General features: G+C 44.5%; 1 protein-coding gene across 1 annotated transcript in view; it reads right to left on the minus strand.

Moving 5' to 3' along the window:
- Positions 1–16,606, minus strand: part of Nrx-IV (neurexin-4) — a 75,566-nt gene that overhangs the window by 46,798 nt on the left and 12,162 nt on the right. Inside the window, exons 6-11 of the mRNA XM_075693434.1 lie at positions 16,017–16,186; positions 14,638–14,811; positions 12,118–12,276; positions 8,502–8,580; positions 7,753–7,890; positions 5,844–5,982 (exon numbers count right to left, since the gene is read on the minus strand). Of these exons, the coding sequence (XP_075549549.1) occupies positions 5,844–5,982; positions 7,753–7,890; positions 8,502–8,580; positions 12,118–12,276; positions 14,638–14,811; positions 16,017–16,186 (859 nt within the window). The remainder of the gene's footprint in view (positions 1–5,843; positions 5,983–7,752; positions 7,891–8,501; positions 8,581–12,117; positions 12,277–14,637; positions 14,812–16,016; positions 16,187–16,606) is intronic.

The following is a 16,606-nucleotide window of genomic DNA, read 5'->3' on the forward strand; positions in this document are numbered from 1 at the left end:
TGGAGCAGCATTTCCACCATTGGAACTGGCAGTCCACAGGGAACCGTATAAGTAAGGAACATGGTCGGATCAGCTGCATATTTGAGACAAGGGTGGAAAGTGCAGCAAACAGAACGGAGGGGCGGGCACAGGTTTGGAAACCATGGCTAACTGATCTTTTCTAGAAAATTGAAAAATATACAAACAACAAAAAGAGAAGGAAAAGAAAGTGACACATTGGGAACTCCAAAATTAAAGTAATTTATTTAGAAATTTAGCGTTTGATTAAAGCCAGAAAAACAACCATTGGCACAAACTCAACAACCGACATGCTTATCGGCAAAAAAATTACGCTGATTCAGTGTCGCTCTATTAACCTTTGTATGAGATTTTAGCTCAAATATTAGTTTCTGGGCTGTATCCTGGCCACGGCGGCCACATTTCAATGGAGGCAAAATGTGAAAACACCCATGTACTTAGATTTAGGTGCACATTAAAGAACCTTAGGTGGTCCAAACTTACGGAATCTTCCACTATGCTGTGCCTCAATCAGATTGTGGTTTTGGCACGTAAAACCCCATAATCCTTTTTTTTAGTTTCTGGGCTCACATAATGCAAAAAAGGAGATTGTAATTGAAAAAATATAGAGGAGAATAAGGGGGGCAGGAAAGTATTGATGTACTATAGCATAGTTTTTGTGCGGGAATCATGGGGGAATGTAGCTCAGGAACCACTTCCAGTTACCAACCCATCTATAAACATGCCTCCATTTAATAGCTTGCCTCCTGGCTGCCATGAAGCAAGGAGGCAAGCTTCACTGCCAATGCATACGCTCACTCCATCTGCCTCGGCCAGCATTCGCAAGCAGCATTTCTTCCTAGTCTTCTCGCATACTGGAGTCAAGACATTTATGTACCTAATAAGCCTAATCAAGAAAAGAAATGGGCATGGGCAGGACATGTAATGAGGAGGGAAGATAATCGATGGTCATTAAGGGTTATGGACTGGATTCCAAGAGAAGGGAAGCGTAGCAGGGGGCGGCAGAAAGTTAGGTGGGCGGATGACATTAAAAAGTTTGCAGGGACAACATGGCCACAATTATTACATGACCGGGGTAGTTGGAGAAGTATGGGAGAGGCCTTTGCCCTGCAGTGGGCGTAACCAGGATGATGATGATGATGATGATGATAAAGCCTTGACTCTTAATTTTTTTTCTTCTGTTCCTCTTTTTGCTGTGTGGATCACCTTCAGTGGCAGCTTTGTGTGTTCTACATTGGATGATTTACCAATCGCGTGCCATAACTGGTGTTGTAAACAGTGCATCTTATGTAGAGGCACTGCTGTGTGTGACCTCGACCCTCTGTCTCGAATTGAGGCTCCCTCGAGAGGAAAGGCACGCGAGCATCTCTTAAAATTTCTGCTGTTTTCGTGCCATGCAGCTGTTTGATACTTCACACGCTATCGCCACCACATAATTTATGTGGCATGCTTGTCTGTCTGCCCTGTTCAAAACTGATTAGGAGTCCTGTAATGACATCACCAATCTGAGCAGCAGGCTCCTCTCACAGGTATAAAATTCACCACAGCTTGAATACTAATGCAGCCCCATGCATAAGCCTGTGCAGTCATGCCCCTTTCATAAGTGATGTGTGTTCTTCAGAAACACACAAAGGGGCCTAAACCAGCCCTTGGGCTTGGTGAAATAATATAGTCCACAGGTAGCATACGCTGCTGTGGACATTTTAGCAAAGTTTTGGTGTTGTACGCGGTGCATGGAGCCTGTAAGGGGATAGTGAAGTCACTTTTCTCTCAGAGAGAAGGCCCTATCCTCACTCTCTTCTAGAGGCATCATTTTGTCATCGGACGCACTATTTCGTCATTCCCTTAGACAGCTGCTATTGGCTGATGGCTGATAGCTGACATCAAGCTGTGGATGGCTACATGGTGTAGATACTGTGGTCACCGCGGGGTACCGCCACGAGTCCACTGGCTAAGAGCACTGCAGCTCGCTGAGGACAACTGCACTTGGCTTACATTTAGTGCGTTGTATGCACCACAGGTGGAAATCATGGCATCTAAGTTAGCATGCAAAATGAAATTTTATCTGCGCGCCATGGTGACATCTAGAAGGCAGAGTGCTGTAGGCATGCCCCACTGTGGCCTAGCCTTCGCAGTGCAAGTCATTGAAGAAACAGGAGCACAGCAGAGGCTGTGTTTGATTGCAAATAACCCTGCTTCTGCTAACGCATTGAAGTACATTCTGCGGCAATGTATTTCTGAAATAGCCAGTTTTCACTTCAAATGCCTTTCTCCACGTCTATAAAAAGTGTTTCAGGGCCCCTTTAAGATGACATATTCAAATGACTGTTTCAGAAAGCTGTCAGAGCACTCCAATAGTGGTGTAAAGCAATAACGAAGCTGTATCACATGGACAGCTTTAGTAGCATTATTCTGACCTTGTTAACAGTGTAAGAGCATGCTTACTGCCATGATAAAGTTTAGTTGTCTTGTTAAACGACCTCTGAAGCTTCAAAGGAGTGCTTCGCAACAACCACTTGAATGTGCCATAAGTAACATTGGGTGCTTGTTCATGTCCCCCGGTTATTAATAAACTGCCGTAATGGGGATGAATCCTGAGCTTTTGCGGACAACTTTCACCATCTTTTTACAGTGAAACTGTATACAGTAAAAGCTCGTTAATTAGAATTCCACGGAGATGCTACAAAAATCTGAATTATACAAAATTCGAACTAATGAAGGTTACGTCACGTTGGTGACAACAATGTCTATAGTTCGAAGCACTAGCACAGCCAACGTAACCGGACGTGGCCAACGTGGTCCCACGTGCTTGACGTGGAGCTGGCTCTTGCTCCATCCACGCGTTCATTGCGCTGACTGGCGCAGAGAAAACAAGAAATGCTGCAGTTTCGCCCAAAAAGCAAAGCATCGATTGCAATAGCAAATTAGTAGATAGCTGTACGAAGTAACGATAGTAGCTTTATAGACCGTATAGACTTGTAAACATTCCCTTACTAAGTAAATTGACAAGAACGGTGTCACATGCGCACAGGTAAAACATGAAAACATGTAGCTCAATGACCGCAGAAACTCGCTGAAAAACGCTGGAGTGAGGAATCGCGGCAGTAGCAGCGAGCGAATTGACCTTCGTACAGCTCTCGTTTCAACGCGAACGAAACATAGAAAGCACATTGCATACGAAGCTACCGGCACTACGCGCACTCTGTAAACGTCGCAGATCGCTTTGAAAATGAGGCCCATGCGGGCACACACTTTGGCTACGTTGCAGATTGCTTTCAAGATATGGTGCCCGCATGACCGCACCGTAAGCAGCAGCTGCCGGAGAAGAACGTCGCCCCACCTCCCTCGCTCCCTCCGCCTCATCCCCGTGTCTTTCGCACGACAAGAGAGGGCGCGCATCCGCCCCGCCTTCCTCGCATACTTTCGCTCGCACATACGGCACATGGCTCATGGCGACAATTTTATCGCCATCGAGCTTTGTACGGAACCTCACGGGAGAGAAGCGACCTGCGACAGAGGCGTTGGCCATGCCTGGAAAGGCACAAACGCATCTCTCTCCAGTCAGGCCTAAACAAAGGGCCGCAGATGGAAAAAGCAAAGCCACGCAGCCCGCGTGGCAACTCCAGCATCCTAAAAGTGCTCCTGTGCACTAACACTCTCCTCATACACGATAGAGCGGAGACGAATTATCAGTGACGGTGCGGATTTCAGTGTGAATTAGCGGGATGCATTACATATTGTTTTCAATACGTCGCTGGACGGACTGTGGCGACTACTTCAAATTATCTGAAATTTCGAATTAACAAGCTTTTACTGTGCCTCTACCACCCAGTGCATTTGTTCTGTCCGTGGGAAAAAAATATGGGCCAATCCTGGAGATAGTGCAATACCGGGCTGACCTGCGGCGGAGGTGAAGCAGGCTTCAACAACTCTGCCCCTGATAATAATAAAAAACAATAAATTAAATAAATCAAGATGCGTTTTTTCAAATTGATGGATACAGTCGCCGACTGATTTTTCGGACTCCAAAAATTTGGACATGCTCGATTATTCAGTCTGCTTCGTGGCACCACCATTCGCCCCATAGACCATAATGTATAATAAAGAAAGTTCGGACACCTTGCAACCTCTCGTCTGATTTTTCGGACACTCCTTGAGCCAACTCGATAGACAGCACCATGCACTGACTCTGGCCGATGCATGGTTCGACTTGCTGAACGCCATTTTTGTTTTGAATGGAGCCTCCTTGCTGCCCCACGAAGTGGCGCTACTGCAAATCCCCGCTCATCATCATTGTTTCTGCATGGTTCGTGGCTACAGCAGTTCCGGTCCCAGCTTAGTAAGCCATGTCAAGAGAATTTGTTTCTTACTTCGTGCACGTTTTTCATTTGTGCGACTGGTGTCGGCATGACGGCATGGTTATGTTTGCTTTGTGTGCTGTGTCGAGGTTGCGGTGATCCAATGTGACATACAGAAACATCGCGTCAGGTGTCTAATGGTGCCGACAGTGCCCGCGTAGACAGCGCTGGGGAATGTTGGCAAGCGGGTGCCGGGAGGCCTAGGATTTGTCGCCTTCCGATGTGCTCCCTACTGACACCGAAAATGTTCTGCCGACACCTGCGCAGTGGTTGCATTGCGATTCCGGACACCGTCTTGTTTGACAGTTTCACAGGTGCTGGCACTGCTATACTGACATGCACAGAACTCGATGACGGCGAGATCATTCGTCAGGTTTCTGCTGCACCACCGGACGATGACTCAGAGTCAGAAGATGATGCACCATGTGCTACACTGCCATCACATGAGGAGCGTGTACAAGCAATGACCGTACGACCCTCTCCGAGATTCGGGCTTATCTTACTGCGCGTAAACCGAACAGAGTGCAACGGCGCATTCACGTTTTCTTCAAGCCTACTGCCAAGCGCGAATAAGTGCGTGGAAATACAGCATTTCTTTTTTTTAATTTGATTTTTCAGACACCAGTTTATTCGGACATTTCCGCAGTCCCCTTGAGGTCCGAATAAATGGTTGGCAACTGTATACTGTAATCATTTGTGAAGAGCACATGGACTGACTCACAAGCAGGACTCATTGCCCCATGCACAAAGGACAACCATATACACTTGACTCGCAAGAGGACAATGTCATCGACTGTGAGGAAGATGGAATTGTGATATCCCCCCCCTGTGTATGTACTTCCACACACACCCAAGTGTAATATCAAAGAACTTCATGACCATGCACATTGCATAGGTAAGCTGTGATGGCACTACCCCTGTAATCACCTGTAATCATTGTTGGAGACTTCAATATAGACATTTCAAAACCAGACAAGAAATGGTACACTCAGTTTATGCTAGAAGAGTTTGTTTTGAAATGCCAAACCAATCCAAGTCACTAACTATTTGACTATGGTCGTGTATAGATTTAACTTTGGTCCAAGATCCTGCCTAAGGTTGTAACTGAACCAGTCAGTGTATATCACAGTAATCACAAAGCCATCATCTCTACCATTACCAAATGATGAAAATAAATACCTGTATCCTTGTCTAACACTGTGTGATGTGTTATGGCTTCTCTGGTCATCCACAGAGTGGAATGGCTGCTTAATTATCTTCAGTTCTCTCTTCCACTCTTGTGTGGCAATAGTACACACTGAAGTTGTCATACTACAGCTGATGCCAAGTAAACAAGATCTTATGAATTAAACTAGACATTCTGGTTTCCCCCCAAATTCTGCACAACCAAGAGTACCCTAGAACTCCCTTGAACTGCCTTCTACCTTATTGTAGAACGCATTCTACATAAAGGAGAGAGAGGCATACCGGTCCACCATCTGGCAGGCGTCGCGCAGTAGCTGCCCGGCCACTTGGTTGGGTGGAACGGTGAGCACGTTGATGTAGCGCCCCTCAATGTACAGGTAGCGCATGCAGCCGATGAAGCCCTGCATCCCATACACACCGCCTGCACACACAGGCAGAATAGCCCACTCAGTGCCCAAGTACTGATCTCTTGTTGAGGCCACTAAGTACTCCCGCGCTACACTTCGAGGCTGACAATTGAGATGCAGAATAGACTTAGAAGCATGACACAGGTCTACTTTGTTTCTTCCTAATGTTATAACGAAGTGAGCAGTACTTGGAATATCCTTGGTCAGACAGGTCACTTTATTGTAAAGACTGCATCCCTTAGGGTACTAAATAAGGCAAAATAGGCGTGCTAAAACAAATCAATCTTTGTTCTGACCACACTGAGATGACGATCTTAATAAAATAAAAAAATGAATTCACAATGGGCACTACTTACAGAAGCTCGTATACTTGTCTTTCGGTTTACATTGTTTCGTTTCGTTGTTTCGTTATAGTGGCACTCCTGATATACAGTAGTGAACAAAAAGATAAGATACTTTGTATTTTGGGTCCACTGGGCTAAACTGCTCAGAAAGTTGGTGCTGCATTATGCCTGGCAGCTAGCCTAGGGCGTTTTGAACACTCACCGGCATGTAATGTTATTTAGACTACCTAGCCCATTCACCATGCACACAACTTGCATATTCCAAGAATGTATCACAAGGAAATTACATATATAAGCTAGTTTGTGAAAACACATGTGCGCTGGTGAGAGAGAAATTTGAATGATAAATGAAGAGATTAGCCAAGTGATAGGCTTGGCATGCTATTGCAGGTCACAACAGAACAAAGAAGAAGAGCAAAGTTTTACGACACTGTCAATAAACAAGAAGTTATTCATCTCTCTCCCTTTGGCTGCAGCAGTGCACACACCCTGTTTGACATTACTGAAAAAGCAACAGCATCTAATAGCTTACAAATATGAATTTTCCGCAGGAGTCAACAATAACATATCTTTTTGTTCACTGCTGTTAGATTATCGTGACGGTGAACAACCACCATGGCACAATGCAAGTCACAAAACTAACTGTTTATTGGGCGAATCTGTGCACAGCAAAACAAGAACCACTCGGCGCACTCATCGATGATTGAAATCTGATCTGTGGGTCAGATATGTCGGCTCAATATACTCGACTCACTGAATGTTCCAGCGTAATTGCTGGTGCATGCATAAGTTTTAGAATGTACAACACTATACGCGTCGCGCATGCAATCTGATTACAAAAGGTTCGGCACAACACAGACAACAGATATAATTGGCTACAAGAATCAAGAATGTTCTGAAACGTGCAGGTTCGTCTTTAAGATTTGTTAGCCGGTGAAAAGCGGTCACCAGAAAAAGATACACAAGTACAGGCGTCACTACTAATAATAATATTTGGGGTTTTACGTGCCAAAACCACTTTCTGATTATGAGGCACGCCGTAGTGGAGGACTCCGGAAATTTTGACCACCTGGGGTTCTTTAACGTGCACCTAAATCTAAGCACACGGGTGTTTTCGCATTTCGCCCCCATCGAAATGCGGCCGCCGTGGCCGGGATTCGATCCCGCGACCTCGTGCTCAGCAGCCCAACACCATAGCCACTGAGCAACCACGGCGGGTAGGCGTCACTACTGTATGCATCAGCTAGATAGCTGGCCAAGCCATGTTGTCCCCTTTGTCGCACACGTTACTTCATAGTAAAAGTCTTCATTGCAGAAGTGTTCAAGTGTATTCACTTAGAAAACATTGTGCCAGAATTACAAAGAGCTAAAGCGATGAATGGTAGTATACTTCGAGTACAAAAAGCATTAGAAAGAGCTCGAGATTAGCTGCAGTCATACCTCCAACTAGGTACTCGCTGCCCGTCTCTAGAGAGAAGAGACGTGTGGTGATGCTGGGCACTCCATCCAAGTGCAGCTCAATGCGGTTGGTCTGCAAGGCCAGTATCAGGCGATGCCACCGGCCATCATTTAGGAGGTCTGTGGAACAGAGATTGGGTGCGAGCTCCTTGAATATTCACAAGTTCAGGCTTGCACAACAGTGCTACAGCTTCACAAGTGTGACCATAGTGAGTTGCCATGCAACGATATCAATGAAAAATCAGTGACCAACTCCTTAATGACATCAGCCAGATAACACTCTTAGAGAGCTCGAGAGATAAACACTCTAGAGAAAACGATGCAGGTGTGAGCTGTGCCACGGGAAACTCAGTGACTGCATCACAAGTGCTTTTCCACTGTAATAAGTACACCACACGTAGGGTAGCCTACCGTGCATGACCTTGGTTAACCTTCCTGTCTTTTCTTCTTTCTTTCTTTTTTTCTTCATTCCTCTCTCTATTTCCTCTTAAATGCTCCTGTGCACTCCCCCTGCTGTTGAGTGGAACAGCAGGGGGAGTGGAATCGGTGGAACTTACAATCGGTTTTCTGCTGGTTGCTTTGGCTTTGTCTCGTGCATGAAAAAGTTGTCTCCGTGTAAACTTCCCATGACAGCGTACTTGCTGAGACGCTTCCACAGCGAAAGGTTACAGACACATAACTGCAAAGAATCGTGCCAGCATCAGGGCAAGGGGGAAATCGGCAAAACTTACGATCAAATGGCTTGAGGAGAACCACAGGTGTCTTCTTGCCCTGAAGCTCTACCCGAATGCGTCCTGCATCCAGGAATAGCTGCAAGCAAACAATATCATGAGCTTTTATAAGCCTGTGTTGACAAACATGGAGAAATATGGCTACATTCTCTTTCCCCGAAGGGTGCGTATGGATTTACACTGCAGCATTGTGACACCGCCAGGTGTACTACAGCAACTTCCCCTTACACGAATCCAATAGTACATTGCAAAGTTCTGCAGAATTCAATTGGTCCTGTTTTGCTGGTTCAAGGGACAATAAAGAGAAATATTTTTTAGCTGTATCAGTAAATTACTCTTCTATCACACCACAAACACAACTTTTACCGTAAGAGGTGGCCTAAAAGCCATAAAAGCCGCAAAAACTGAAAACAAGTAGCAATGGCACCTATTAAGTTCCCGCACCTGCCTCCACAAACTCTGAAATTTTGATGTCTGCTGGGGTCTAGTTCATTTTCTTATTGGTAAAGATTGACTACGCTGTTTTCTGAAAGAGCCAAAGGCTGAGCTTAGCAAGGGTCAAGGACTTTCACTGAGTAACAACAGCCCAAATATGTAAAATTACTTTAAACTCTGCGACATCACATGGATGATATTCGAAATTGATCAATTCACGGGGCTTAACGTCATAAGGCAACACTGGGGCTATGCAGACACTATAGTTGAGGGCTCCGATCTTACGGATTAATTTTGGCTGCCTGAGATTCTTTAACGTGCTCATAAACCTAAGCACCTAAGCATTTTCGCATTTCGACGAAAGCGAAATGTGGTCGCAGCGGCAAGCGATTGAACACATGTCTTCGTGCTGAGCAACAGGACGCCTTATTCACTGTGCCACCGCAGTGGGCATCGATGAAAAATTAAGATAATGAAACTTTGAAGTTCATTTTATTTTCAAATAATCAATCCATCATCGCAATGTTAAAGAAAACGGGGTCTTGAAATAATACTTTATCAGTCTAAATTGAATTAGTCTTTTCTTGTTCCCTTTAAGAAAAGCACAAGCCCATAAACTGTTTGCAAGCCACGGAAGAGATTCCGTACACTTTCCTATTCACTCTCAACACAAGACGGGGGCTACCTTCTGTAATCTCGTATCTACTCGCATATAGATCGCACTTTCTTGTAAAAAAAATTGCCGCAAATTTAGGGGTGCGATCATTATGCAGGTTAAATTTCCCGCAAAAAGAAAACATTTTTTTTTCATCCCGCATTTGCTGTGGCATGACTACTGGTCAACAAACAGGTGGCTGGCACTGTAATGGTGCAAGACACCAAAATAAAAATGGCGGCCGGCAGCGCAAGCTGAAAGCGCCAAACGCATCTTTTTTTCTTCTCGCGAGTACATTATGTGCATTGAAACAGTTTCTTCCATATCAGTAATGAATAATATGTTTAATATTGGCAAGTTAGCGGCAGTAAGGTAGCCATGTCCACTTTGAAAGGACAGAAACAGAGATGGGCATGTTTAGCTGCCAGTGACATAGAAACACATGGTGGGTATGCTGCGGAAACTGTGGCATTTGTCTTCACTATTATCCTAATACGGCACGTTTCCGCTAAGGGTGGGCGAATATCTTAGCTGCGTTACAAGCGTCGGCGTTTGAATAGGGTACACTTCTAACCTATCAGTGTAGACGTGGCCACTATCATTGCCGCTCGCGATTTGTTGCTTGCCCACGGGTGCAGATGAGAAGAATCAAAAGGCGCCTTTTTTGTTGTTGTTCACCACAACCATTATAAAGCCTACAAATAATGAAGCCAAGGCAAGTTTGGTTGTAGCTTCTTTTTCTTTCATGGAAGTGTGGAAAGTGATGAAAGGAATAAAATGGGGCATCTGCTTAAGAATGTTTGGTGCGTGTAGACTGCTTGGTATGTTGGTATGTCTTGAAGAGTCATTCGCGTAGCATTCAACAGATGGTAAGCGCAATCATCATTAGTTAGACTTGGCGCACAATATATCGCTACGGCAAGTTCGGGGTGCAATCATTACATGGGAAAGAAAAAAAAAATCAAATTTTGACAACAAAATTCAGGGGTGCGATCATTATGCAAGTAAATACGGTAATATCAGGCAAGTTAGTGCATCCAAACCTATTTGGAGTGTCCTTACACTTTTGAAGCAAGTCATAGTGTTAAAGCAATGTATTCAGGGGGACTGTGTACGCTGTATGACATTAGAGTCACTATAGTATCTTGTCAGGAGAAAGCGCAATCAGTTTTAATCTTCCTACATGCTGTCGCAGATCTTCCCTGTTTTATCCATCCCACACTCTTTCTCCCATTCTTTGCTCCATATTTTTCACTTGCTTTTCTTTAGTTTATGTGTCTTTGTATGTGTAGATGTGTATGTGTACAGTCAAAATGCATTGGGCCTGTGCCATTTAAACTCTGTCATTACCTTTCTATTTGTTTTGCTCCATGCATTGATCATGCTTTTGTGTGTGTGTCTGTTTCTTGTCTTTGTTGTTATCAGGCGGGTGCTCGCAAACCGGTGATACTGACGTGCGTGCGTCTCTTTTTGGCGACGTTAGCAATTTCGGCAAACATTTAATTATGACCACAATTTGGCCGCTATGGTTAATTAAATATAAGCCTTTAGATCCTTGGCTTGCATTCTGCGGCGACAAAAATTCTTGATCTTCTACACCACACAAATTCCATACCACACTGCCCGATTTTGTGTGGTGTAGCCGGGCAGAAAGTTGTCCCGAGTACACATTTGAGTGACGATTGTGTTTGCCATTAGATATTTGTGGCCAAGTTTAATGAAAGCAAGCAGGCCTTTTGTCGGTGTGCCACACTATCATCCCGGTAACCGGGCGTGGTGCACATGTGAAATCAATTTAAGAACATCACATGCACGGCGCTCGCCCATTAACCGACGCAGATGTACAAACAGGGCGCGAAATCAAGTGCTAGACTGCATAACGAAATTGATGAGTTACACGGTGAGCAGACTGCGTGACCTTATTCATTCTGCACGGTCTTTCTTCCCGACTGCCCGCGAAATCAGTGCCAGTTCAACTCATTCTCATCTGGTTCGCATATACCCAAATGCGTAACGCTTTTATAAAACATTCGTAATGGATTGTACAGCACAAAACGATTTTGCATTTTCTTGTGGCCTAGTTACAATTATGTCAACAAGTACACCACACTCCAAAGACGACAACAATGAAATCGATTGCTTAGGCTTGGATTGCAGGGCTAAGTGCTAGGCAACATATGCCTGTGGCTGTGTGTTTGCCACTGAATACGCATGTCCTGCTAAATTTGGCAACTTGATTAGACTTTAGTGTTTTGGAGCAGGTTAACGCAGCTCGATGGTTTGGAGCAAGATGGCGCAATTGGTGCAGCACTTCCAACAACAAACCGCGAGTAAAACTGCAAACATTTAAAAATCTGTCGCTTTACGATTCCTGAAAACGTTCCTTGTTTTTTTCTCTAATAAGCCGCTCTGAAGGATTGAAATTTGGACCACGAAAATGCGACTCTGGAGAGACCCTTTTTCAAAGAAGTGTAACCCTCAAAAAGTTGACGCACACACGTCCATAGGCGAAACCGCCATGCTTACCTTGACATAGCCTTCGATGGAGAACTTGTTGTACAGCAACAGGCCTCGCTCGTTGAAAGTTCGGAAATCGAAACTGCAGTTCATGCTTGGTTGCATGTAGCCATTCACCCGCAGCACCGAGTCCGAGGTGACAAATGTAACTGGGATGACTTGTTCGTACTGCAACGATGATAAAGCTATCATGAGGCTAGAAAAAATGCATTGTTTCTCTTCTTTTTTTCTAGGTTGCTGCTCATTCAGGAATTACCAGACCCTTAGGGGCACCAAAAATAAGATTAACAAATTACTCTCAGAAATTGCAGTGTTTGCAGCACTGCTTTGAATTACATAAGATGAAAAGGATGCACACGTGAATACAGGACGAAAAGCACAGACTGCGATCAGGATAAGGTCGTCATTAAGCTAAAAAAGTACATTGATGCTTTCCTTTTCTTGTGTGGATTAGGAAAGGCGAGGGGATGGTATTATTTAGAAGATGTGATTATGGGTGACGCTACAACGAACATTCATTTGACAACAGCTCGGCAAAGAAACTCTATCAATAGAGAAATTAGCTTCCAATTTGATGCCATTAGTGATTGAAGTTCTAACAAAGCAGAGTAACAAATATGTATAAATACTGCAAAAATAGCAATAATTTACGAATTTTTTACACAAGTGTCCAGCAGTTGCAACCTCTTTTTAGCAGTTCAGTTTCTACTTTACAGGGAAGTCAAAGGTTTGCTCGACACAGATTCCTTGCCAAACTGTTGCCGTGTGGAAGGCTTTATTTACCTCCCTGTTCATCATGTTACCGGTAACCATGACAGAAAGATACCGGTAACCATGACAGAAAGATACCGCCAACTCTCTGCCTTTTCATCGCCCGTCCAAATCTTAAGGTACTTCTCTAGCCAGAATGAATGTCCCTTGAAGGGCCCCTCACCATCTCTGGCCATTTTGAGCTGATAAGTGCAGTGCATACAATGCGCGCTAACGATCGTGTCTGCCAAGTATAACATTGCTACTCGCCGCAGAAAGAGCTGAAATTTCAAACTAAACTTCAAACTCGAAATTTCAAACTTCTCCTTGTGGGTGCCGCACTCCCGACCGGAAAGGTGACGCACATGCACAAGTGTGCCTACATACGTGGCAATGCTGTGACGTCGCTATTGACATGCGACTTTGAGAATTTTTTGAGGCAACCTCTGTTATTTAGGTAATCTGCTGCTTTAATAGATGGATTAAGGTATAGAGAAATAGTAAAACACATAAAGCTAATGCCTGGGTGTTTTTTTTTTTTTTTTTGTGTTCCAGTGTGTTCCAGCACACGATCATGCTCTGTGATCCCGCTTGTGTCTGCCTCAGTGTTTATCTAGTACTGACTTATACAGCTAGTCAGATGTTCTCGTGCACAGCGCATAAGACAAACATAATAGCTCGCGCGTGGCACCGTCATCTGAAGTGTGCTGCGAAGCAAGAAAGGGAGGGGAAATAAGAAGGCGGCGGGGCCTGGACATACGAGTCACGCGATCCTTGAGCTCCGGTATGGGAGAACGCAGGGAAGGAATTTCGCTTGCAGAGGCTAGACAGGACAAGTGGAGAGAGCGCTACGTCAGCGGTGACGCTCACCTCCTGAAATCATGGGTTCACGGCACTGAAATATTTCTATCTCGCCTATTAATGAACCAACTTGAAAAATTCTTGCGGTAGAACACTCCCTAGAATGCATGTCACCACTTCAAATTCCAGCATATAACAAAAAATTTTCCATGTGGCCTGGTGAGGGCCTCTCACCAGGCTCCACTGCAAATTCTGGTTATACAGAAGTCATAGGGTCATATGAAGTCATAGGGCAATGGAGCCTGGTGAGGGCCTCTCACCAGGCTCCACTGCAAATTTTGGTTATACAGAATAAGTCGTAGGGTGCCATCTATGGAGCATCTTAGCGTAAGAATGTTTCGAATAGGTTAATTATTAGACGAGACGGGAGAAATTCAAATGTCGCGTTCCTTATACAGCCAGCAGGTGAGCTTCACTGCCATGCAGACACTTTCCATATGCCTCAACTAGCGTCCGCAAGTGGCATTTCTTCTCTGTCATCTCCCACACCAGAGCCGAGGGACCGTGCAACTTTTACATCGCGAGTCTCGCCTCCATTTTTTTTTTCTCCCTCACTTGCTTTTATTCCGGCACTGTGCAATCCCAATGGCAGTGTTACATGTTCGGTACTGGATGATTTACTGGGCTAGGGTGCCATAATTTGCGTTGTTGTAGGCAGTGCAATTTACGTTGAGGCGTTTGCACATGTGACCTTGACTCTGGCTGCAAGCAACACTTCCTCGGGAGGAGGCCGCATGGCTTCCTTCAGAATTTCAGTTTTTTGTGCGCCGTGCAGCCACTTGGTACTTTGTAGACGCAATGACCACAGCATGATCAACGCGCCGCACTTGTCTGTTTTTAATTCCCAAACCTGTTGAGGGGCTTTTAAAAACATGCAAAGCGGACTTTCTTAGTACTACAAAAAACTTCGCTACTTACCCTACAGTTGTACAGCACTTGGCCGACTTTGGTGTATGTATAGCTCTCCTGATCCCGCTTCAGTTCGTACGCAACATTAGTGTCATTTATCATCAAGTTCTCCAAACAACCGGAGAAATTGGCAGCCACTTTGATGCCTTCTTGGTTGAAGTTTGCCATACCACCAATATAAAGCTGAAAAAAAAAAAAGAAATAAAGAACAAATAAAGATGGAGAACTTTTATGGAAACCTGCAACTGACTTTATGCAAGAGTGCTGCCATCTGCCGGCAGCACAGTGCAACGAGCTGTCGGGTACCATGTTCAAGGGCTGCCCCGACTTTCAAAGTATAAGATTTGTCTTGTGGCTTCCCCACAAGTGCAGACTTTGTGAGTGAGCATTGGGTTTTGATAAAGTCATTCTGTTTTACTGCTTGTGCGAAGCAACATGTTACACTACGTTTAAGAACAAGATTTGAGCAATATCTACAGTTATAATTAGGCCATGCAGTAATCTTGCAAACAACATAAAACAAAGTCGCACGGTATTCACTGCAGTAAATGTTGGGAAAGCTTTAGCCTTGGCTTGACAACAAAATTTAAGGCAGACTGCTTTTGGCTCTTTAAGTTACCGTATGCACATGATCATCCTTAATAAATATGCTCCAGTTAATCTTTAAATGCAAACCTTTGGCTGATTGTGACCTATAATCAGAAAAATTTCCTTATGGAGCCTGAGTAGGAGCCTAACGATGCTAAAATTTTTGAAGTGGTTTTTCGACAACAGCTTGAAAGCAAAGCAAGCAAAGTGACTTTCTCCATTAGAAAATTTTTACAGCCACCACAGGTGGCTGCCCACTACTATGCATTGTAAATGCTAACACAAGTGACATCCTTGAAAGCTAGAGCTTCAGAGCAGAAGGATAAGGGGATTCGAGGGGCTTTTTTTTATTTGCAGCCATTTGACTAAATTATACAGTGAACCCATACAAAGCATAGGGAAATTCATTGTTATATTTAACTGACAGTACAAATAATGAGTAAAGGGACACTAACCGGCCAAAATCTAACTGCTTGTTCAGAAGTATATTATGCTAGGTAGCTTCGCTATTTGAATTTTAAAAGTCTCAGACATTCCCAGCAGAACACCTACAAAAAGTCCTGGTATTGGAGTTAGCCCTCGTGCGTCTATACAAAAGCATCTGCATGCAAGCCGTAGCATCTTCTAAACCTTTGAAAGTTTAGGTAAGGACACCTTGGTTGGCACCTCGCTTGCCCCTTTCAACAATATTTTACTACCTGTCCAGGCAAGGCCATCATCCAGCCACGGATTTCACCAGAATGTGAATCCTTGCAACGTTTGACAGATCTTCTAAGGAGAGGTAAAGAAATGACGCTTGCCTCTTTATTCAAATCCAGTTGGAAGGAATCGCCTTTCAGCCGCTGACGGATGACCACACGGTCGACTGTGAAAACCAGCTCTCGGCGAAAACGAGAGATCTGTACATCGTGCCACAGGTTATCGTCCAGCAGGCTGCCGCACCACACCTCAGTCACCACCCCTTCACCACCTGTGATGTTCCACAAATGCATACGGCACACTGCTGCTTACCCTACTACTGGTACCATGATTAAGGTATAAACGGTGTGAAGCGCCAAGCCCCTTACAGAGGGTCTACAAAACCGTGATCCTAACATTTCACAATATGGGCCCATCATGCTCATAATTGTGGCTCCTGAATTCTGCACTTTTTTCCAGCCTGAGGTGCCATACTATCTGCTAAACAGTTTTTGCATTGCCTGAAGTTTTGCGAAACTCTGAAATCGGCTAAATTCCTGCAAATAAAGAGGCCTCAGTACACTGAATGTTGTGGCGCGTGCAGTTCAGAACAGGCCAGAATTGTACGTAACGAATTACATGTAATAATTCATTTGTAATCAATTACGTTTTAGTTTTGTAGTTGATCGATTAGTTTTTTTGCTTGGTAACA

Source organism: Dermacentor variabilis, chromosome 5 (genome assembly GCF_050947875.1).
Source record: "Dermacentor variabilis isolate Ectoservices chromosome 5, ASM5094787v1, whole genome shotgun sequence".
In the NCBI taxonomy this organism is placed as follows: Eukaryota; Metazoa; Arthropoda; class Arachnida; order Ixodida; family Ixodidae; genus Dermacentor; species Dermacentor variabilis.